The sequence below is a fragment of the Delphinus delphis genome, chromosome 21 (genome assembly GCF_949987515.2).
Source record: "Delphinus delphis chromosome 21, mDelDel1.2, whole genome shotgun sequence".
Lineage (NCBI taxonomy): Eukaryota > Metazoa > Chordata > Mammalia > Artiodactyla > Delphinidae > Delphinus > Delphinus delphis.
Window position 1 is genome coordinate 35,264,453 of NC_082703.1, and position 23,412 is coordinate 35,287,864.

The 23,412-nt window shown below is 40.5% G+C and overlaps 1 protein-coding gene across 9 annotated transcripts in view; it reads left to right on the forward strand.

The window, feature by feature from the left end:
- TENM3 (teneurin transmembrane protein 3) overlaps positions 1-23,412 on the forward strand; it is a 605,325-nt gene that overhangs the window by 526,978 nt on the left and 54,935 nt on the right. For all 9 annotated transcript variants that reach the window (XM_060001336.1, XM_060001335.1, XM_060001337.1 and 6 more), the window contains 5 exons: positions 12,624-12,840; positions 13,849-13,968; positions 14,768-15,029; positions 18,483-18,750; positions 20,307-20,450. In XM_060001336.1, the coding sequence (XP_059857319.1) occupies positions 12,624-12,840; positions 13,849-13,968; positions 14,768-15,029; positions 18,483-18,750; positions 20,307-20,450 (1,011 nt within the window). The remainder of the gene's footprint in view (positions 1-12,623; positions 12,841-13,848; positions 13,969-14,767; positions 15,030-18,482; positions 18,751-20,306; positions 20,451-23,412) is intronic.

Genomic DNA, 23,412 nt, shown 5'->3' on the forward strand with positions numbered 1-23,412 from the left:
GTGGGCAATATAGTGTTGGTTAAAAGTGCAGGTTTAGAGTCAGATCTTCCCTCCAACTCGTAGTGCTTATGTGACCTTAGACAATGTTCTTATCCCTTTACATTTCAATTGCTTCATGTATAAAAGAGTGATAAAGAAGTTTCTGGAAGGATTAAGCTAGAGAATGTTTGTAAAGTACTTAGTGTATTGCCGGGGATATATTATATTGTAAGTAGCAGCTATTATTATCCTATTTTCCTTCTTTTGCTTTCAAAAGTGCTCCCCTTGACTGGGTGAAATTCATAAAAGGTTGTCAGAGAAGGTTGAATGGCCTTTTCCTTTCCAAATAGAGTGGACCTAACTTCAGGCAGACCTCGGAGATGTTGCGGGTCCGGTTCCAGAGCACTGCAGTAAAGCAAGTACCAGAATAAAGCAAGTCCCACTAATTGTGGGGTTTCCCAGTGCATATCAAAGTTATGTTTACCCTACACTGTTAAGTTACCCTATACTGCAGTCTGTTAAGTGGGCAATAGCCTTATGTCTAAAAAACAGTGTACATACCTTAATATAAAAATATTGCTAAAAAGTGTTAACCGTCATCTGAGCCCTAAGCGAGTTGTAACGTCAAAGTCGTAACATCAAACATCAAAAAACCATCATAGATCACCATCACAGATATGGTAATGAAAAAGTTTGAAATATTGTGAGAATTACCAAAACGTGACACAGAGACACAAGGTGAGCAAATGCTGTTGGCAAAACGGCGCGATGGTCTTTGCTTCACGCGGAGTTGCCACAAACCTTCAATGTATGAAAAATGCAATATCTTTGGAGCACAATAAAGGGAAACACAGTAAAAACAAGGCCTGCCCTGTACTGCTCTCTCAGAAGCAGAGTGCCAGAACCAACTGTCAGCTCTCCCCATTGCCCCCAACACACACACACACACGCACACACACACACACACTACAGTCATTCTGAAACCAAACGTTATTTGTGTCTCAACTTCCTAAGAGTTGCAATTCTCCCCTTTCATTCTAGCACATTGGTCACTATTTTCCCTGTTTTCTTTTAACCTGAGCTCTTGAGAAACTTGAGCCACTGGTTCTGAGCTGAAGCCTCCTTTGCTGTCTGCTCCTGATAGATTTAGGTGGTCCCTAGCCCTCGCAGCCCCTCCTGCCTAATGATATGAAGTTGCCCCGATCCCTCCTCAGCGCGCCCATGTGCCTGTCTTAGGAACCACAGCATCAGTCCTCTCTGACCCCCAGCCCAGACGGCAACTTTCCTCCTTGCTTTCCCCCAAGGAGCCCCTACCCCACTGTGTTCTATTGCCCAGGGAGGAAGAGGAGCTTCCCTTCCTCCTTTTTTTTTTTTAATTACTCTTTTATTTTTTATTCTTTTGCCACACAGCATGAGGGATCTTAGTTCCCCGACCAGGGATCGAACCCATGCCCCCTGCAGTGGAAGCGCGGAGTGCTGGACCGCCAGGGAAGTCCCTTCCCTTCCTCCTTGATCAGATATTTCACACTTGTCTTCTAAAAGATTTACCTTGAGGAGGTTACAGACTCTTGCAGAGGGAAGCAAACTGCAGGGCCAAGTCTGCAGAGACGCCGCAGAGTAACCGAGGGGCTAATCAACTCTTTAGTATTGTTATCAGCTAAGGAGGTTTCTCTCTTTCCTCAAAATTTATCAGCTGTGAACTGGCCGCGTTCCCCCCTTGTTTATTCTTCTTAGCCTGAAGCTAGGCTGTCTCTAGACTTGCCTCTCCAAGGGGAAATCTGAGCTGATAGAAGACCTCCTGTGGATTCTCTACTTAGCTCATATAATTTGTATTCCTGTCCCTAACCTAATTTTGTTGATCTTCTGAGAAGGAATCTCAGTGCCAGCTTTATTATATCCTGAGATTGTAACCTGGGTGCCTTATAACCCAAGCTGGAGGGTTCCTTGAACTTAAGCATGGGCTGTGTGTATACAGACAATATTTTCCACACCAAACCCCAACTCAAGACACATAATCTGGCAATTAAGGATATCATTATCATTATATGAGGACAATAAAACAGAATGTTTAAAATAAGGACTATACTTGAAATTCTATGATACGTAGGAACTGTACCATTAGAGATCTATTGTCTAAACTAAGTTTGATGTCAAAATGGTGAATTAGCCAGAAAGTAGCTATAAGTAATTTGATTTAACACATTAAGTAACTAAGGAGGAGAAGATGAAGAGAGGTTGATTTAGCCCGAATCAGAAATTAAACGTATCATACGAATAGCTGCTAGTCTAGTCTGAGTAATTTTGTAGAACACAACTTTATGAACTTTGCAGAACATACACACACACACACGCATGCACGCACGCACACATGCACACACACACACACACACACACACACAAAGAAAGTTGCTTACTATTCCCAGAACTGAAAAAGATATATTTAAAAATTTTAGAAAGGACAGCCACATACGGTGAAATAAATATTTTTTTCTTACGCCAAGCATCTTCCTTCGCCTCCAAAATATACCTTCCTTTACCAAATCCGCTTCACCGCATTTCTACTGCCTAAGCCTAAGGATCCTCAACCTATGGATCTCACTAAATAAATAAAGAATCCGCCTGCCGATGCAGGGGGCACGGTTGGAGCCCTGGTCCGGGAAGATCCCACACGCCACGGAGCAACTAATCCGTGCACTACAACTACTGAGCCTGCGCTCTAGAGCCCGCGAGCCACAACTACTGAGCCCGCGAGCCACAACTACTGAGCCCGCGAGCCACAACTACTGAGCCCGCATGCCACAACTACTGAGCCCGCGAGCCACAACTACTGAGCCCGCAAGCCACAACTACTGAGCCCGCAAGCCACAACTTCTGAAGCCCGCATGCCACAACTACTGAGCCCACGCACCTAGAGCCCGTGCTCCACAACAAGAGAAGCCACCGCAATGAGAAGCCCGCGCACTGCAATGAAGGCAGTCCCTGCTTGCCACAACTAGAGAAAGCCCATGCGCAGCAACAAAGACCCAACGCAGCCAAAAATAAATAAAATAAATTTATTTTTAAAAATAATAGGTGACCCTCTCTGCCTGTGGAGCCAGCTTCCCCTTTATGTCTCTAGCAGGCATGAGGAAGAGCAGGCTTCGAGGGGAATCTGCAATGAGGACCAAGAGAGGTGGGTTACCAATAAGGTAGCCTCCGGAGGGGCTCTAGCTACTCTCGCAGCACCTGCGTGGTCATGAGAAGTAAATCTCCTGTTCAGTCGGACCTTGTTTCTTTAAGGCTCAAATAAATAGCTGTTGCATACACAGACTCATTAGCTTTTCAGAACTAAGACCATCTTTTACCCACCATAAAGGCCTTGACAAAGATCCCCACTCTCTGTGGACTCAACAAGGTGTCTCCCCCTTTGCTTCTCAAATCTGAGCTCCAGGTGTCGCACAGAGGCAGCTGGAGCAGACATCAGGGCAGAGGTGGGCTATGGGAGAGTCAACTTTTAAATCGCACAGTGGACGTCAGAAACTTGTGGTCACTGGACCAGCGAATTGTGGCGAACATCTCCACACAGGGCCTGTAGGCACTTTGGAAGCAAGGACAAGACATCCTTTGCTCATTGGAAACGGCTTCTGAGCAGATCCACGCTGCAGCCTCCACTTGGCTTGTACGTATTTCTTCAGCTTTGTCTTCACCTACAAAGTCATCCTCCCTCTAGACGGAGCCACGTCTTGTTCATATCCCGGAACTCACTCTGCTGGTGAGGTCGCTAAGATTAGAGAAAAGACAGGTGAAGAGATGGGAACTGATCCCTAGTAAATGCTGTGTGTCTGGAGTGGGGTTGAAGACAGTGACTCCACACTGCCCCCTCCTCAGCTTATAAAACTGACAAATTTGGAGAGAACTGCACCTAGGCGTACAGACAGTGGTAACAGGTATCTGGGTTAATCATCTGTCAACTCTGCTTGTTCTATGCTGCCACCATTCTCGGGATGTCTCTCTCACCAGCTCGAGGTTTACATTCCTCTAGCATAACAAGCCCAGTGCAGGGAGGACACCTTTTTCAATGGTTACGTGAGACCTGGGCCTGGCCTGAGCCCGACTCTCATTGGTCTGAATTAGGTCACCTGCCCTACAAGGAAACTGAAGTTCTGTCTCCAGAATAAAGGGGTGAGGATGGTGGGTAGGCAGAGAAACAGATTCCACTATCGGAATGAAATAGCTGTCGATAGCGTTTGGCTTTAGTGTAACCAGACAGTGTACTCCAATAACCATTTCATATGGCTAGTAGAACTCTGTTAGTTTCAGAAGGAATCTTCTAGTCTCTCTCTCCTCCCTTCCCTGCCAAATTCCAGCCTTCTCACTTGAGAACAAGGAAACCCGTGGTGAGCCTCCCCGGACATGCTCTCCATGCCTGAGACTGACGAGGCAGCTCTCAGCTCTCTCCCAAACACTTCTGTGCGCATCGTCAGTTTCACCTGGTCACCCTACGACAAGTCTCATTCAATAGGGGGTGTCCTGGCTTTCAGCAGCTCCCCATATGGTGGTCCTGCTGTGGAAGCATCAAAGTGCAACAGCTAGCCAGAGAAAGCTCTGTGTTTTAGAGACTCAAGACGCTTATTAATGAGCTGATTTCTCCAAAATATATTGTCTCTGGCAGTGGTTACCATGTTCCTATTGTCCTTCTCATTCGGGAGATCTTGTCAGAGTTTCCTTTGACATCTTGCTTCCCTGTCTGGTCCTCCAGTGGATAGCTCCCCTGTGGGGACCAGAGGCAGGGATGCAAGCCCTCTCCTGCATTGGATGGTCGAGGGCCCAAGAATGACTTAAAGCCTCTTCCTAAATTTTGTGCAAGATGGTAGAGTGTCAAAGTATAAATCCTGCCAGGAAAGATGCATCTTACTTGTAAGTAGGTAGAGTTATTCTTTGTCCTTCAGAGTTGCTACTTCGTGGGGCTAGATGTCAGGAAGATGTATCTAAAACAGGCTTTTTTTACATCTTCAGAGGTTGATAATTGTAGAGATTACAATTCAACTGAATTAATTTCTAAATAAGCTCAGATTCAACTGAGCTTATTTAGAAATTAAAAAGAAACCGTAATGAGAGAGAGAGAGAAAGGAAGGAAGAAAAATACAAACGAAAGATCCAAACTGCAGGAGAAAGCAGGAGTGTGCTAGCAGTGAAAATGAGGAGGGAAACAATGAATGAAATTTTAATGTAAGCCTCAGAATGAGTGTGATGAATGGACAGAGCTGGTCTAAGTTTGGAGATTTACCAAATGAAAATAGGGAAATATTTGAAAATAGATTTTTAAGAAGTCCTAGCAGGAGGATGAGACAATGGTGTTCTCCAAAAAACATATTGAAAAATAAAAGTTAAATAAAATAGTAACAGAAATAGGAAGGGGGGGAAAAATGGTTTAAAAAAAGAAGAAAGAGAGAGGGTGGGAGGGAGGGAAGGGAGGAAATTACTTAGGAAGTTCCTAAGTACTTCTTAAAAAGAATCCAGATATCAGAATATAGAATGGCACTCAGTCTCAGAGCCTTAAAATACGTTAACCTGGCAGATGATTTGGGGCAGGGGGAATTACTATTCATTTGAAAGACCCTATGAGATCCTACTATAGGGAGAGATTCAGGTTACTCTGAACCCTTTTACTATCCACAGAAGTTTTAGAGCCCTGGGAATCCCCTTGTAGGAAAGAAAAGTCCAGCTTGTGCTCTCAGAAGCAAAGGACCCCAGTAGCCTCCTGGTAGTACAAAAGGAACATGGGGTTTGATCACTGTTTTTTGAATGAGTTTTAGAAGGAGAGGAAAATCAGAGCCACACAGGCTGGAACTAAAAGTCTCCCCTGTATTTTACACCCATTACCATTTGCTGCCACTGCAAGGTTCACAGTGTAACAAGGGGCATCGCACAGAACCTCTTTAGAAAGTGTCCCCTTTCTCCATGTAAGAACCTCTGCATTCCTGGGCAGGGTTATTACTAGTAACCATACACAAGTGCTACATTCTCATTGTCAGGAGTAACCACTGTCAACAACTTAAAGAGTACGTGTTTGTGCGCCTCCTTCGGTGAATCTAGATGCACACTTATGTTTTTAAACGTAAACGGGATAGGTACTGTTCCAAATTTGATTCTGCCAAAGAAGGTGACTTAGAGATCTTTTCATGTCAGTACATATAGGCCTATCTCCTACTTTATAATAGAAACACGGTTGTCCTAATGAGTTTTACCACTACTAATTAATAATTATTTAGTTGTTTCTCTTTGTTTTTGCTCTTCGTATAAGGACAAATCTGTATGAACCTGTGTGTGCACCTGCATGTAAATCTGTGTAAATGTACAAGTATTTCTTTGGGACAGATTTTTAGAAATGAAATTGCTGGGTCACGGGGTATTTTAATTTGTAATTCTGGTAGCTGCTGCCAATTGCCTTGCAAGTGAGTTTCGCCATTGTGCACGTCATCCGTAGGATAGCGCTTATCTTCCCCATGTTCATGATCTGTACATGATCATTGTACATAAGCAAAGTTGTCCAACAAAATGAAAGATATGAATTTTGCCTGCTGGGTGGAAATGACTCCATTTTTGTTGTCTAATTTGCATTTCCCCAACTACTGGTTAGATTGATTGTCCTTATATATGTTCCTTGATTGCTTGCATTTCTTCTGTTGCTAATTGCTTATTTATTTTTCTTGACCATTTTTTTCTATTGAGTTACTTGACTGTTTCTTTTTGATTTTTAGGAGTTCTTTGTATATTCTTCTTATCAGTTCTTTATGAGGTGTGTTGCAGATATTTTATCCCAAGTTTTCGTTATCTTTTAACTTTGTTTATGGTGTCTTTCATCATGCGGAAATTTTCAAACGATAAACTTTTACAAGGTAAATGTTGATAAGGTTTAACTTTTCCTTCATGAATTCTGGGTTGTGTGTCTTTATAAGTACATACCTAAGTTGTACTTATGTGTAGTATTTCCTATAATTTCTTCTAATACTTTTTGTAATTTTATGGATTGCTTAATGTCCAGTTCATCAAGAACATGTAAAGATACCTATTAGAGTAAAAATAGAAACAGGAATTCAAGGATTAGCATAGTGTCTGAGGGCAGGAAAAAGGTGATGAAAGAAAATCAGCACGTGTCTCTGCTGTGCTTTTAAGACATCATTTTGACCTGTTTAGATCTCATAATCTCTAGGAACTGAATTGATTCTTCACTTCATTCAGCAAAATTATTTTATGCGTACTTGGTGCCAAGAAGTGTGTGTCCTAAATTCTGGTGCTACAACAATGAACTAGATTAGCCCTCAAGGAACTTCGTGAGACCATTGTCTGAGCTGATCGCTAAAGGAATTGGGGAGGGGGATAAGAGAGCAGGTGAGAAGTCTCCCAGCGGAGGAAGTAATAATCACAAAGGTCTTGTAAGCCAGGTTAAGGAGTTCTAACTACTCAGAAAGCAGCAGGGACCAATTAAAGGAAGTATTTTAGCTAGAGAAGTGAAATAACCACATTTGATTTCTACCAAGATTACTCAGATTTAAGTGTTGAGAATGAATAGCTAGGACAAGACTGGCACCTGGGAAACCAACCCCTTGTTGAGATCTTGTCAGGAAGTGACCATGTGGTCTAAACGGTTGTTTCAGTGAAATGGAAAGAAATAGACTGATTCAAGAGATGTTTGGGGTGGAGAAAAGGAGGATCTGGTCATTGATTAGGTGCAGAGAAAAAGGGAGAAGAGGAATCAAGGTTGACATTCAGGTTTCTGCTTTGAGAAACTGGGTGAGTGGATGGTGGAACCATTCCTTGAAATAGGAAATGCAGAGGAAGCGAGTATTCGGAGAAGATCATATTTGCTGTGCTTTAGACGTGTGTTAAGTTTTCGATGCCCGTGTAATATCCAAGTGGAAATATCTAGAAGACCGGTTGTGGATTTGGAGTTCAGGAGAATGATCAACCTGGAGTCATTAGCCTTGAAATGTTGTGAACATAGAGAGAATAAAGCCACCAAGAAAGTTTGTCTCTGCTGTAGACAAACCAAGAAGATATAGAAAACCAAACATGATCCCAATTCAGTAATAAGTGAATTTCATGCATGGTACAGAATGGTGACTTAAAAGAGCAACAAAAGGCATACCCGTACACTTTGAAAAGTCTAAAATCCACAGATAAAATACTGCATGAGAATTTCTACCTGTACCTCCAAGTTGAAGGTGGGGGAGGGGCTTCCAAATACTGTGGGGAAGGGCAGTGGGCATTAATTAATTATCTTTCGAGTAAAGAGGAAAATTCATTCAAAGGAAATTCATGACTTTTTATCCAGTCAGTATGTCAGGGTTTTAAAAAACAAGTCAAAATATCCATAGCTGCTTAAAAGACAGAAGCAGATCAAAGCCAGCATAGAGGGTAAACTAGGAAAAGATGGAGTCAGACATTTTAATTATCTAGCAAAATAGGCATTAAATTTGCCAGAAAAAAAATCAAGAATGATTTAGAGACTATAAGGAAATAGGGCAGGGTAGAAACTTTAAAGCAAGACTAGAGGTTGGCAAACTATTAGCCCTGGGCCAAAGCTTGTTTTTGTAAATAAAGTTTTATTGAGACACAGTCACACCCACTCATTTACGTATTGTCTCTGGCTGCTTTAGAGCTCTAAAGGCAGAGTTAAATACTTGTAGCAGGGACTATATGGTCCACAAAGTCTGAAATATTTTTTATCTGGCCCTTTATGAAATAAGTTTGTCAGCCACTGTTACAAACCAATGAAAGGGTTAAGAAAGATGAGAACATGTTTTGAAATGATAACAGAACAATAACACTGAGGATTAAGTGGAAGGAAGCGTACTCATTGTCTATATCAAAGTACCACTTACATTGCAAAGCCTAACCAGGAGAAAGAGGGGCTCTTAACTGATCATTGGAGTTGTTATTCAGTGGGTTTTGAACAGTTCTGATTTTCTTTAGATTTTTTTACGGTTAATTCTATTAGCTAAGGCTTCCACACCAATCTCAATTTAAGCCGACCTAATATTCCTGAGACTAGAATGGAACGTTGATGATTTTGAGAAGCTCTTCCACGAAGTCACTTTTACTACCGTATACATTTGGGCAAGTGGGTAATCAGCTTAGTTTTACTAGATAGCCCTAGCCACGTGAGTATAGACAAAGAATGAAAAGTGTTTTCTCGAGTTATAGGAAGCCAGATTCATAACCATCCGTCACTTGCTTGGGCAAGTCACTGATAAACTCTGCAGAAAAATAACAAACCGTGTGTCCCTGCAACTCGGCTATTGAAAATGAGATTCTTTCTCTGATTGATGTTAGCAGAGAGGCTTGTAGAAATGCATTCCCAACTGACTAGTTCAGAAGGTGTCGATCTCGTGCAGTTTTTTTTTTTTTTTTTTTTTTTTTTTTTTTGCGTTATGCGGGCCTCTTACTGCTGTGGCCCCTCCCGTTGCGGAGCACAGGCTCCGGACGCGCAGGCTCAGCGGGCCCAGCCGCTCCGCGGCATGTGGGATCTTCCCTGACCGGGGCATGAACCCGCGCCCCCTGCATCGGCAGGCGGACTCTCAACCACTGCGCCACCAGGGAAGCCCTCATGACGTTTTATGACCTGCAGACTACATGCCAGATGCATGTTTGCTTTTTATAAACTAACAAAGATGAATGATGAAATTTGAGCATTCCTCTCTGGCCAGCTGTACCATATAGTGCCTAAAGGAAGACACTGTGGGGATATTATGGGGGACAAAGTGGGGGGGGAATTTAACCCTTAATTACCAGATTAATGGAGATAAAATATAATGTTTGGAAGTACTTTCACTATTAAGTAGTTTCTACTTATGTTAAAAAACGAACATAAGGGAAAAACCTGTAAGAATATAAAATATTTGTGTGGAATTACTCTCCCAAGCATATGCACACCCCATTCTGAATCCATGGAGTCAGAGCTCTTAGATACATCATAAAACAGATTAAAGATTCCTCATGAAGTCTCAACATATGATCATGAATTGTTACTGAATGGGGTTTTTTCAATTGTTTTTTGAAGCTAAAAATGATTTAGGGGCAATAGGTCAACCATCTACGATTTTGAAAATCTGAATCTTCATAACTATGCTTCTATTTCTTTGAGACAGATGGAGAAAAATGCAATATATTGCATTATTATAACATATCCTCTTGAAAAATAAGCCTCTATCATAGTTTCATCTTTCTTCCACTAGAAATATTGAAGAATATTTAGACATTTTTTATCTTTGTGGCCTTTTGGCTAAGAAAGCAATATTTTGATAAATTTCTATGGAATTTCAAAGCTCAGTTTCATTTGACTTTCTTAAACATGATTTTAAATTTTTGTCAAAGAATAAATATACAGTTTCAAGTAATTAACCCATTTTTTAGAAATATAAGAGACACCTACATGAAAATGTATCTGTAATAAAAAAAACTATGTAATAAGATCTACTTACCAGAAATTCAGACTCATACATTTTCATGTCAAATTATGGTGTCAAAAAGTTAAAATAGTAATGTAAAAAGAGTCCAACACCATACATTTAATTCCAATATTTACGTATTAAGCCTTTTTTTTCAACTATAAGGGAAATAGTGAGATTTTTAGTTAATGTCTCTGGATAAACTGCATCTCTTTCAGTTTCAAGTGACAGAAAGGCCACAACCCAAACAGGCTTAAGGAAGAAGGCAATGCTTTGGCTTCTAGAACTGAAAAGCTCAGGAGGTCAGGGTCAGCTTATTGCAAAAGCCCCAAAGGGGTCACTATGACCTGTTGTCTTAGGTCTCCAGCTCTTGACTTTGCCTCTTCTGGGATGACTCCGTTCCCAGACAGGTTCTGCTGTAGTGGCAGCAAGAAGGATGCAGCAACCCTGGCCTCACAGCCTTACAGCTCCAAGCCTGGGGGGATGGGAGCTGATGGGGCAGGATTGCTTTTTAGATAGTTCCTGAAATTCAATCTGGCTTGACAAGTTAGGTCACATGTACATTTCTGAACCAAGCACAAAGGGAAATATGCACGTAGACTTGAGAGTTGGGGAGAACTGGGTACCCAAATGGAAGTTCAGAGCTGTTGCACAAACAAGGGGGAATGAGTGTCAGGAGAAACCACAAGTGTTGACAACGTTCTTCAGGTGGGAGCCAGGCTCCTCATCTCCTGTTTCTTACCTTATCTGCGTTGTTGACCTAATTCTAGACTGGGCAATATAATTCAATTTAGTCTGTTTTCTTTTGTCTCAGTTTGCTGTCAGATAATGAATGGGCAAGCTTATGTTCTATTAATAAGAGTAGCCTAAAGCTAAAGAAAAAAATGACTAGTGTGGTTTTTCTAAAAATAAAAGTTATTTCAAAACACTTGTGTAAATAAAATATATAGGTCAGCTAGATATTTTCAGCTGAGTTTGCCATAATAGGGTCACACCAAGACCTAAAACTTAGGTGTGAAGATTTTATAATGATTTTTTGTCTGTTCTCCCAAAGGTAATTAAAGTCTTCGGAAACTAATGTTTTTATTAATCTACATTGAGAAATGAAATGGCCAAGCAGATCAAACTTCATGTATCAACTGGTCACTGAAAAATGACCTTAAAGGATAATGTCATCAACCATCATAACCTGACTCTTATCTGCTAATGGGATGGTTTAAATGTTTCAAACAAAATTCTTACATGGGGCATTGAATGTAGTTTCCTTCTGATATTCCTGGAGAATGCTCTGGAAGATTCTACCCATTACTCTTGTTATGTCACCAACAGTGTAGGTCCATTTTTAGTGATAGGTTTCTTATCATTTCCAATATTATGGCCTATTTACATTAGCCACATTTTTATTAACATCTGCATTTTAAAGGATGTGTATTAAGAGCTCAGGTTCCTGTTTAAAATATGAGCAATACCTTAATTTTATACGGAAAACACTTTACCATCCTTGGGAAAATGGTTTCCTTAAAGGTGGTTGGCTAATCTCATTCCTTATATGTTACTCTGTCTATGTATTTCACGGACTTTCATATTCTGACCTTTGCCCAAATTTTAGATGGGGGAACAGACGGTTAGTGGAGCAGTCTGAACACACACAGTATTTACCAATTAAGTCCACCGTTGTGTATGGGCACAGCTCATGGCACGTCAAGACAGTTACAATAGTAACATCAGAGCTCAGTGATCACAGGTGACCATCACAAATATAATAATAATGGAAAAGTGGAGTATCGCGAGAAATACAAAAATGTAACAGAGACACGAAGTGAGCAAATGCTGTTGGGAAAATGGCACCGATAGACTTGCTCCACACGGTTGCCACAAACCTCCGATTTGTAAAAAACTCAATATCTGTGAAGAGCAATAAGACGGGGTCTGCATGTGATGGATTGTTCTAAACAGTCATTTTTTATTTTTTACTCAGAATCAACATTATATGATTTTTTTTCAGCCATCTTCAATCCAAACATTTACTGTCTATGAAAGCAACTGCAGGTATTGTATTTCATTTGGTTTCAAAAAGTATGCCTCCTAGAAATGACTATCAGATAGGGGGAGCGAATCATTTGATGTGGAAAAAGCCAATCAACAAACAAAACGTGCTCTACATCATGGCAGAAAAAGAGGAGTTCTCTTACTGGTTTCCGTTTCTGTCTACAGATGGACTCATTGACTGCATGGATCCTGACTGCTGTTTACAGAGTTCCTGCCAAAATCAGCCCTACTGTCGCGGATTACCTGATCCCCAGGATATCATTAGCCAAAGCTTACAATCACCATCTCAGCAAGCTGCCAAACCCTTCTATGACCGAATCAGTTTTCTCATAGGATCTGATAGCACCCATGTCATACCCGGAGACAGTCCTTTCAATAAGAGGTTAATGCAGCTTTTCCTTATATAGACTTGTAGTGATATTATCATCAGTGAGAAGCCCTTTATATGAAATGCTGATGACTGTGAATTTGAGGAAAGTGCTTTCTTTAAAAGGCAGTTTCTCCTCATTTGGCACATCCTTCACCAAACTTCGCATCTCAAGCATTTTTGACATAGTTCCCATACTTTGTCAATTTCAGTACCTGAAACATAACAGGACATCCCATTAAGGAGTCAATAAATCTTCATTTAACTAGTTGATTTTTGTTAGCACAGTTGGAAATGTTTCAAGAGAAGCAATGAAAAGACTCCAAAAGGCAAAACAGAAGTGCACTTTTTTTTAAGCTGAGCTCACTAAATAATATAAATTATGAAATAATGTAATGGAACTGCTAACGGCATGGCAGTAAGATTGCATAAGCTGTTGGACTGGTGCTTTGCAGAGCAGTGATGACCCGAAAATAAACCAGTAAGGGAAAGCAGGTGTCTTGTGTCTCACTGAGCAAAAGAAGATGATTTACACCAGAACTCCTGGTTCTGCAGCAGTTTAATAGCATTAATGCAGTTAGACCCAGCAGTTGATTAAAAGTTGTTTCACAAATGTTCCTTATTGCCTGCTTAAATCTTGTACTTTTTGGTCCCTGTAGATTTCCCAATTGCCTTGGAATTAATTGCAAAGTATACTTTCTTTCATGCAAGCACCAGGTATATGACATGAAAAAACTGCAGCTTATAATTTTAAAACTTCATCTCTAAATTATTGGTCTTGATAACTCTCCAAAATCCAGATTGCAATGAATTAAAACCCCTGGTAAACACCAGACATTTCGAGAATGTGGATTACAATGAATTAGAAGGAACATTGTCTTGGGAGTATTTCAGGTCTGGTTTCTGTGAATACAAGTGCATGCAATAGTGTTATTTTATCCTTAGATTGAATTATCTCTACATCATGATAATGTTGGCCTGAAAAGACAAATGTTCATTCTAGTTCTTCTACTTTTCCCACAGCCTTGCATCCGTCATCAGAGGCCAAGTACTAACTGCTGATGGAACGCCACTTATTGGAGTGAATGTCTCGTTTTTCCATTACCCAGAATATGGATATACTATTACCCGCCAGGATGGAATGTAAGTTAATCCCAACACCCTGTCTCTGTTTGAAGTATTTTAAGTATAAAAACTAGGCATGCTTGGGCTTCCCTGGTGGCGCAGTGGTTGAGAGTCCGCCTCCCGATGCAGAGGACACGGGTTCGTGCCCCGGTCTGGGAAGATCCCACATGCCGCAGAGCGGCTGGACCCGTGAGCCATGGCCGCTGAGCCTGTGCGTCTGGAGCCTGTGCTCCACAACGGGAGAGGCCACAACAGTGAGAGGGCCGCGTACCGCAAAAAAAAATAATAATAAAAACTAGGCATGCTTGTGTCACCCATTATGTCTTATTGTCCCTTCTAATATGGAAATGCAACAACTTTTAGACTCCAGAAATCTGTGACAGTATACATGGTGGCAGAAATTTAAAGTTATATACTCAGATAGGTCTTTAAAAGTTGATTTCATTTCCTAAGGCATAATAATAGTGTTGTGGTTTTATAGGAGAATGTTCTTCGTCTTAGAAGATTCATGTTAAAATATTTGAAAGTGAGATTTTGTAATATCTACAACTTACGCTCAGATGGTTCTGGAAAAGGAGTAGATAGGTAGATAGATAAAGCAAATTTGGAAAAATGTTAATAAATTAGTAAATCTAAGTTAAGGGCGTATGGATGGTCATTGTATAATTCTTTTAATATTCCTTTAGATTTGAAACTATTTCAAATAAACGTTGGGAGAAGAAGTTTTTCTTTATAAAGCATATTGATCTGGGGAGGTGAGTGACTGGAGTTGCATGAGATCCAGATAATTCATTAAGCATGTCTTGTTTTTTCTTAGGTTTGACTTGGTGGCGAATGGCGGGGCTTCTCTAACTTTGGTATTTGAACGATCCCCGTTCCTCACTCAGTATCATACTGTGTGGATTCCATGGAATGTCTTTTATGTGATGGATACCCTAGTCATGAAGAAAGAGGAGAATGACATTCCCAGCTGTGATCTAAGTGGCTTCGTGAGGCCGAATCCTATCATTGTGTCGTCACCTTTATCCACCTTTTTTAGATCTTCTCCTGAAGACAGTCCCATTATTCCCGAGACACAGGTAGGATATTCTAGCAGGCATTGCTTTTATATAAACCATTTTCAGATCATGGGGTTTCCAAAGAATGTTTTTACAGGATTACAGAATTCCAGTGCTATCCTAAGTAATTCTATAGAGTGACATATAGAATGTGGTATGTGTATGTACAAGGATAGGTATTTCTATAGTAAGATATCTAGTTATTCCTTAAAGATCTATTAAAAATACTTTTTCCTCAAGCTATATCTGTATCTTGTATTAATTGTAGCCAAATGGGAAAACAGCTTAAGCTCGACAGCTAATAATGTCTTTGCTCGAGTATTCATTCATTGGAAAAAGGTTTTAGTGCCTGTACCTGACCTCCTAACTGACACTGTACCAAGTGCTACTGTACATGGTCATTACTCTCAATATTTTACTGCTTAATGATTATTGTAAGCCATTCTACATGTGATAAAGATTTGAATGAAGAACTATGGAAGTTCAAAAGAGAGGTCAGTTCCTAAGGAAGCCGAGGAAAACATCACTGAAGAGGCTGGCCTTCAAAGGGGGGAAAGGATATTCCAGATAGAAGAAAATGTGTGAGCAATAGCATGGTGGTAACAACAAATGCTGTTGTATAAAAACTGGTGAGCAATTTAAAGGTGGAGGACACTCATGGGGAAAGACTGGGGCCAGATAATGAATGGCCCAGAAATACCATACAGTGGATACCTTGAATTCTTGAGATGACATGGAACCAGGGGGCCAATGTAGATTTTTCAGCATTTCTCTAATGCTAACTCAAGTGACAACATGCATAAAATAATAGAAGGAGACAGATCAGTGAACAGAATAGTATTCACTGTACTTCCATACAGACCCAGCACCCCGAGGCAGAGGGCCCACCAATCATACTGGTTGTGGAAATGAAGAAGAGGGAATGGATTAGACAGATTTGGAGGTAGAGCTGGGAGGACGTGGTTTCCGCGTGTTTAACCAAGTCAAGGATGGAGCTCACAGATCAGGCAGCTGGCGAAGATCGGCTTAATGGTTGGTTTTTCCGCTCGGGCTGCATTTACTTTTCCCACTAATGCAAAAAATATGGTCAAATTCAATTACCAGGAGAAACACATTTTAATGAACTAAATTGCAGGTATTTGTTCCAGGGAAATAGGCTAATGATGACAAAGACAGTAATCAGTTATTAAAATTAGGAATAACACACGATATTTTGAAATACAGAAGTAACTCCTAAAAGACCACAGAAATATATATTCATGAAAGACTGCCTTACCTATGGAAAACCTATCAAATTTATGTGAAATCATTTTGGAAATAAGTTATATGCCTGAGGTTTCAATCACTTATATTTTCAGGGCCATTGAAGAGTCACAAAATCTATTTTTCAAACTAACCCACTGGTATTTCACCCCAGTGATATAGAACAGCGAGTTCTGTTCAGATGATTCACCCTGTACCCTACAGTCCTACAAAAGTACTGTCGATCTTAAACGTAAGGGTGTCCCTAAGTCTAATAGAGCTCTAGAAAGTTTCTGTATCTTCATAAACTATTTTGCTTAAGACAGTCCGTGTCTGAATTCAGTCAGTATGGCTGGTAAGGAAAATGCCAACTGTAATAAACTGGTGTGTCTATTACAGCATAGCAATGCCTTCTTCATCTGCCAGATTGCATCACATCCCGCTTCCTGCCAACACCGACTCACAGGCCGAATGGAAGTTTGTTTAGCCCCTTCTTTTGTTCTACTTCCAACTGCGTGATTGTTTATATTGAAAGTGACAGCTATACCCTCAGTAGCATGGGTTCTACTTAAGTAATTAAAATTTGTATGACAGGGCTTCCCTGGTGGTGCAGTGGTTGGGAGTCCACCTGCCAATGCAGGGGACACGGGTTCGAGCCCTGGTCCGGGAAGATCCCACATGCCGCGGAGCAACTAAGCCTGTGCGCCGCAACTACTGAGCCTGCGCTCTAGAGCCCGCAAGCCACAACTACTGAGCCTGTGCTCTAGAGCCCACGAACCACAACTACTGAGCCCATGAACCACAACTACTGAGCCCACGTGACACAACTACTGAAGCCGTGTGCCTAGAGCCCATGCTCCGCAACGAGAAGCCACCACAATGAGAAGCCCGCGCACTGCAACGAAGAGCAGCCCCCGCTCGCCGCAACTAGAGAAAGCCCGCGTGCAGCAACGAAGACCCAACACAGCCAAAAATAAATAAATTAAAAAAAAAATTTGTATGACAGATATACATCATTCCTAACCGTTTCACGTGAGAGGAACTGGAAGGAGGAGAAACACTACTGAACACTGAATCGCTATTCTAAGATTTTTCTAAGCGAAAAAGTAGTCCTTTAAGTCTGAATAATGAATATTCATAGAGCAGTATGAGGCAGGCTTTGAGAATGCTATTTAATTCTTAGTAGAGAAAGTGGTGAGTTCCTGGGGTAGGTTCTTAAACATAGATAGTCTTGCACTTCACAGTAGATGTCGTAAGCCTAGGAAGAGCTATTATTATTAAACAAACTAATAGCATCACTAGTAAGTAGAATCTGAATTGTTTGGATAGATTTTATACACAATGTAACATAAATTTTTCAAAACATTTAAATAATGTTTTGGCATAATATATTTTGCATATGTCAGGATAAATTTGTTGGCATTCGTTGACCAAGGCACAGCGATGCGTACACGGCGGGGTTAAGACTTTGATTTTTTAAATTTGTAAAGGAGATGATTCTTATGCAGGTAATTATGTTAACTTTTTACACTCGTTTCAATTCAAAAAGTATATAGGGAGTGTCTTTTGCGTGCATTCAACAACACATCAGTTGTTCTCTGGGGGAAAATTTACGCAACTTGAAACTATTAGTTCATGTACCATCATATCAAAAATCGGTGGTGAGTTGAAGCTCAGCGTTTAACTAATTATGAGTATGTGCTATTACCTTCCAACATGAATATGGAATTTGCTACAATTTAACCCAAATGAATTGGTCTGTTTTGCTATCATTCCTGCCTTTAGGAGTAGGTTTAATCCCTGAATGAGCCAGCTGGCGTGGTCCAGATCTTTGGCCTGGACCACATTGCTGTGCTGAGCTAACCGTCTTACAAATGTCTGCTCTAATTCTTCAGGGCCATAGGCGTGAAAGATGGGTTAGTGAGAATCCACAGTGACTATAAACTAACGAGTCATTGCATGTCAGCCTGCTGGAGCAGTCACAGTATTTCCTGTTTGAGGGGTAGCACCTGAGCTGTGATTAACTCAGAATAAATGACAAGAAGCTTTTAGGAGAAGAAAAATTGGGCTGGCAGAGGAGTTATTTTTAATTATTGAATAAGATAACATCTCAAATGCGTGTTTATGATTAGTGACTCTTTAGGGTCTTATTTTAGTTGCTTGGCTCCGTTCTTTTCAATGCATTTTACCTAATAGCCGTACATGATCACCGTTTGCTTTCTCCAACCCTAGGTACTCCATGAAGAAACCACAATTCCAGGAACAGATTTGAAACTTTCCTACCTGAGTTCCAGAGCTGCCGGATATAAGTCAGTACTTAAGATCACCATGACCCAGTCCGTTATCCCGTTTAATTTAATGAAGGTTCATCTGATGGTAGCTGTAGTAGGAAGACTCTTTCAAAAGTGGTTTCCTGCCTCACCGAACTTGGCCTATACTTTTATATGGGATAAAACAGATGCTTATAATCAAAAGGTCTATGGTCTATCTGAAGCTGTTGGTAAGTCCCATGTAAATATATATTCTGAACTGAAAACATTGTCTTGCAGTCAGAACTAACATAAAATGCATTTTGCGACACGTGAAAATCCATGGATAAGCAGAGAGGAAGACAGTAAGGCTGCCTAGGAAAGTGACAGCTGGTTTGTTTAGCCCTACCGTGGGGAAGGGGAATGTACTCCATGTGATGAAAAGGAGAAAGCATCCATTTTTCTGGCTGAAATTATATCTTAGAAGAATGTTCTCAATGAGATTTCAGGCTGCCATGTCCTTCTTTTCATGTTTTTTTCCTTATTGTGTCCCTTCCTTTTTTCGTTTCTTTTTTTCCTTTATAATTTTATTTCGTTAGCTTTCCTTATCCTTTTTTTTTTTTTTTTTCCGGTACACGGGGCTCTCACTGCTGTGGCCTCTCCCGTTGCGGAGCACAGGCTCCGGACGCGCAGGCTCAGCGGCTATGGCTCACGGGCCCAGCCGCTCCGCGGCATGTGGGATCTTCCCGGACCGGGGCACGAACCCGTGTCCCCTGCATCGTCAGGCGGACTCTCAGCCACTGCGCCACCAGGGAAGCCCTTTCCTTATCCTTTTTTTAAAATATTTTCAGTATCTAACAGCTAGTGTAGTTTCAACTCATAATGATATTTTAACATGACATCAGACAACATTTGTGTCCAAAAATTATTCCAGCTCTTCTGACTGGAAGAAATAGTCAGCTCAGCGGAATGATATTCTTAAAACATCAAGCTAGTTGTTTCACTGCATGACTGGACAATGCAATCAAAGTTTGACCTGTTGAGGTATGCATAGTGTAGCTCCAAGCTCAGGCTCAGAACATCAAAAACTAAAGGAAAACATGTGTTTTGTTCTATTAGCTGTTACCTGAAAATATAGTAGACATTTTATTCTGAAATTAATATATAATTTGCACTGGAATTAGTTCAAATCAGTCAGATAATTACCACTTCTCTCTTCACTTTGTTCTAAATTTTAAAACCCACGTTTCTTTGTGAACTCTGAAGTTTTCCATTTGTAATTTGTTCGTATTATATTACTGCTAGTTTTATTGCTCGTTCCTGATAACATGTGAATATGGTGTCATAACCTGGCTATCTTTTTGCTATATTGAACCTTACTTATAAATATTTTCCATAACTTAATACTCTTGGAAACTAAACATCACTAATTATTCAGATAGCAAACGTTATATTTAGTTGTTATCATCTGATCAGCATTTGGGGCTGATTTATCGGATCTAATGATTCGCCCAGTTGCCTGATCTGAACTTCATTTTGTGCTGTGAACCCCTTGTGAAAAAGTGGTGTGGGAAAAAATACTACTTTTCTATTAAGTCAGTACAAAAATAATATTTGGAGGTCATTTTTAGAAAAACACCTTTTATGTGATCAAATCTTCTCATATAATAATAGACTCTGCTCACAAATAAGTGGAAATACAGTCTCAGAGCACATCAGTGAAAAAAGCAGTTTTATCAAAATAATGAAATAAATTCCATTTCTGCCTGTGTTTGGGAAGATGAACTGTGACTTGTTTTGATTCTAGTGTCGGTTGGGTACGAATATGAGTCGTGTCTGGACCTGACTTTGTGGGAGAAAAGGACCGCCATATTGCAAGGCTACGAATTAGATGCTTCCAACATGGGCGGTTGGACATTAAATAAACATCACGTATTGGACGTTCAGAATGGTAAGATCTTGTTCACAGATAATATTACTCACCTTCAAATTGATTAAACTGCAGCGATATTTTATCCCATGCATGCTGTAGGATCAGAATTAGTAGGGGGAAAAAAGTGTATTTTCAAAGACTATAAAAGCCTAAAGTGGGAACTACATAATACACGTCACAATGTTCATATGCTCGCCACCAGCATAGTTTTCCCAGGAAGTCAGTGAGTTGATCCAAAGTGCTTTAGGGAGGTTTATGAAAAATGAAAGGAGGGAGATTTTTTTTAAGTAAAGAAAAAATAAAATGCCAAGTGACTTTACCAAAATGTTTCTAGTAGATCTTAATCCTTAAGTAATTAGTCTGTTCTCAGTATCTAGATTATTTTTCAGTTCTTCTTAGACTGTATTTGAGGGAAAAAACTTCTCCCACTCAAATTGGGTTACATATACTGTCATTTGACTTTGCAAGTAATCTAGAAAAAAAAGCAAGAATCAAGAGTATTGTGTGTTGTAGACCTTATAAGTAAATATGCTCTGAAAAAAACATGTCAGATCTCACAAACCAAAAGAGATAAATTATTTGCAAAATGTGACCAGCTTCATCTCACAAAGAATATTATTTACATTAAACAAATTCTGTTGTCTTCGCTCTGTTTCTAACATTTTACCCACATGCTGGCTACATCTCAGATAATGTATAGGTGCTTTGCTAGAAAGACAGAATCCTACGGTAACTTGCTCTCACCTCCTATCCTGAACCATATACCCTGCTAGTAACTCTCTGCTCTTCTCTTACGAACAGCCAGAGAAGAAGAGTTCACAGTCTTGTCGAAATAATCTAGCTTTTCTCTTAGCAGAGGTTTCTGAGGTTCAGAATGCCGAACTGAGCATGCAGTACAACTAAATATTTAACTATGATTAATGGCCGCTTTTTCAGACTAATGTTGCTTTGATATTGATTCCTTTTGTAAAAAAAAAAAAAAAAGTGTGTCGGAGTTGGAGAGGATACATTTTAAACTTTCCAAACGTGCTAAATCTAAAACAGTTTCCAGGCCAGTGCTTGAAAATGCTGGGCCTCACCTCCAGAAGAGAATCGTACTGAGCGAATCAGTAGTAAGAAAAAGACAAAACAGAAAGACCCTTTGCACCTTTCCTAGTTTATAGCGGTGCTAAGCTCTCCTTCCTTTCTGGCTGTGTCCTGGACATCAGGTTTTAGTTCACTTTGTACCTCAGAAGGTTGGGAGCAGAGCCGAAAACTAGTGCCACGTGCAGCACATGTTTTGGAGACGTGGGGCGTCCCAACCCCAGAGGATGCTCTCTATGCCCTCTCTGGTCATCAGCAGTGTCTGAAGCCTGCTACATCAGTCACACGAGGTTTAACCACGTCTTTCAAAATGCAAAACCATGTGGCTGCCATGCTAGTAGCGGCTCTCAATTAAATTCTCTACAATTATATTTCACATGGTTTGACATATTGCTATATTCCTCCAGTTCTTTACCAACAAAATGGGAGGAAAAACCTTTCCACATGCATTTTAGTTGTTATGAGAACATGGGGTAAAGTTCATAAGCAGTTCGCCACAGGATTTCACCCAAGAGATTATGAACCAGTAAGAGGAGTACAAGCAAAGAACTTGAGGAAAGCCCGTACCTGATACTCAACACTCAGTGTTATATTTGGGAGGATTAAGAAACGCATAGATATTCTGCGTGTGGATATATATAGTAAAGATACATACAGTCTGCCAGAGAATAATGTATAGTTAATTTTTTTTTTTTTTTGGCTGTGTTGGGTCTTCGTTTCTGTGCGTGGGCTTTCTCTAGTTGCAGCGAGCAGGGTCCACTCTTCATCGCAGCGCGCGGGCCTCTCACTGTCACAGCCTCTCTTGTTGCAGAGCACAGGCTCCAGACGCACAGGCTCGGTAGTTGTGGCTCATGGGCCTAGTTGCTCTGCGGCATGTGGGATCTTCCCAGACCAGGGCTCGAACCCGTGTCCCCTGCATTGGCAGGCAGACTCTCAACCACTGCGCCACCAGGGAAGCCCTTAATTTTTATTAAGATATCAGGTCAGATGTAAAAACTGGGCCACGCCAAATTCCGTCCTCCAAAAATCTGGTTATAAATTATAAAATAGATATTATTTTAAAGTGCAAGCTAACCTAACTCACAGAGAACTGATTGTGATTTCAGATTTTATCCAAGAGCAGTTTGACAAGTAGTGGCTTTTCAAAGTGACGTGTGTCTAATTGAGTAAACAAAGTGATTTGTAATCATGACAAGGTGGATGAGCTATGGAAATATATTAAGGAAGAAGAGAAGACAAACATGTAGACAGTGACAGGTGTTTGTGCAGGTACCCTGGAACATGGAAATAAATATTCTCATGTTCATCTTTCTATTCTGTCATAATAGAGGAGAATCACGAAAGACCGATCGCTCTAAGAAATGAAGGAATAAGTCAGATGCAGTAGAGCAGTAGGCCGACTTTGTGGGACTGTCCTGATGAAAATTACAGAACTGGCTCTTCTAGGAAATTATAGTCCCGTAATTGTCAAATAACGTAATCACAGAAAGAGAGATCTTAGGGCTCATTAATGTATTCTTTGAATATTCAAGGCAAAATGCCTTTCATCTGCTCTTATGATCCAGCCTTATTTAGATGATTTTCCCTGAATTTGAATAAACCTGTTTTATCAGTCCTGATTTCTTTGTGTAGATTGGCTATGATTATTACATCACCCAAATACCAAAGCATGAAAAAAGGAATCCCAGAATTCACCTAAAATGTGCTGAGCTATGAGAGGAGCATCATCATTCTGCTTTCTTCTTCACTTTAAAATTATCCCAAAGTAGGAGGAAAAAACACTTTCTCAAGTTTCCTGTTTGTACTTTCATGGGATTGGTTCTTCTAACAGTATATCTGTTAAAAAGTATAAACAACGGGTGTTTACAGAGAATAACACATTGAGAAGGATCTTGAA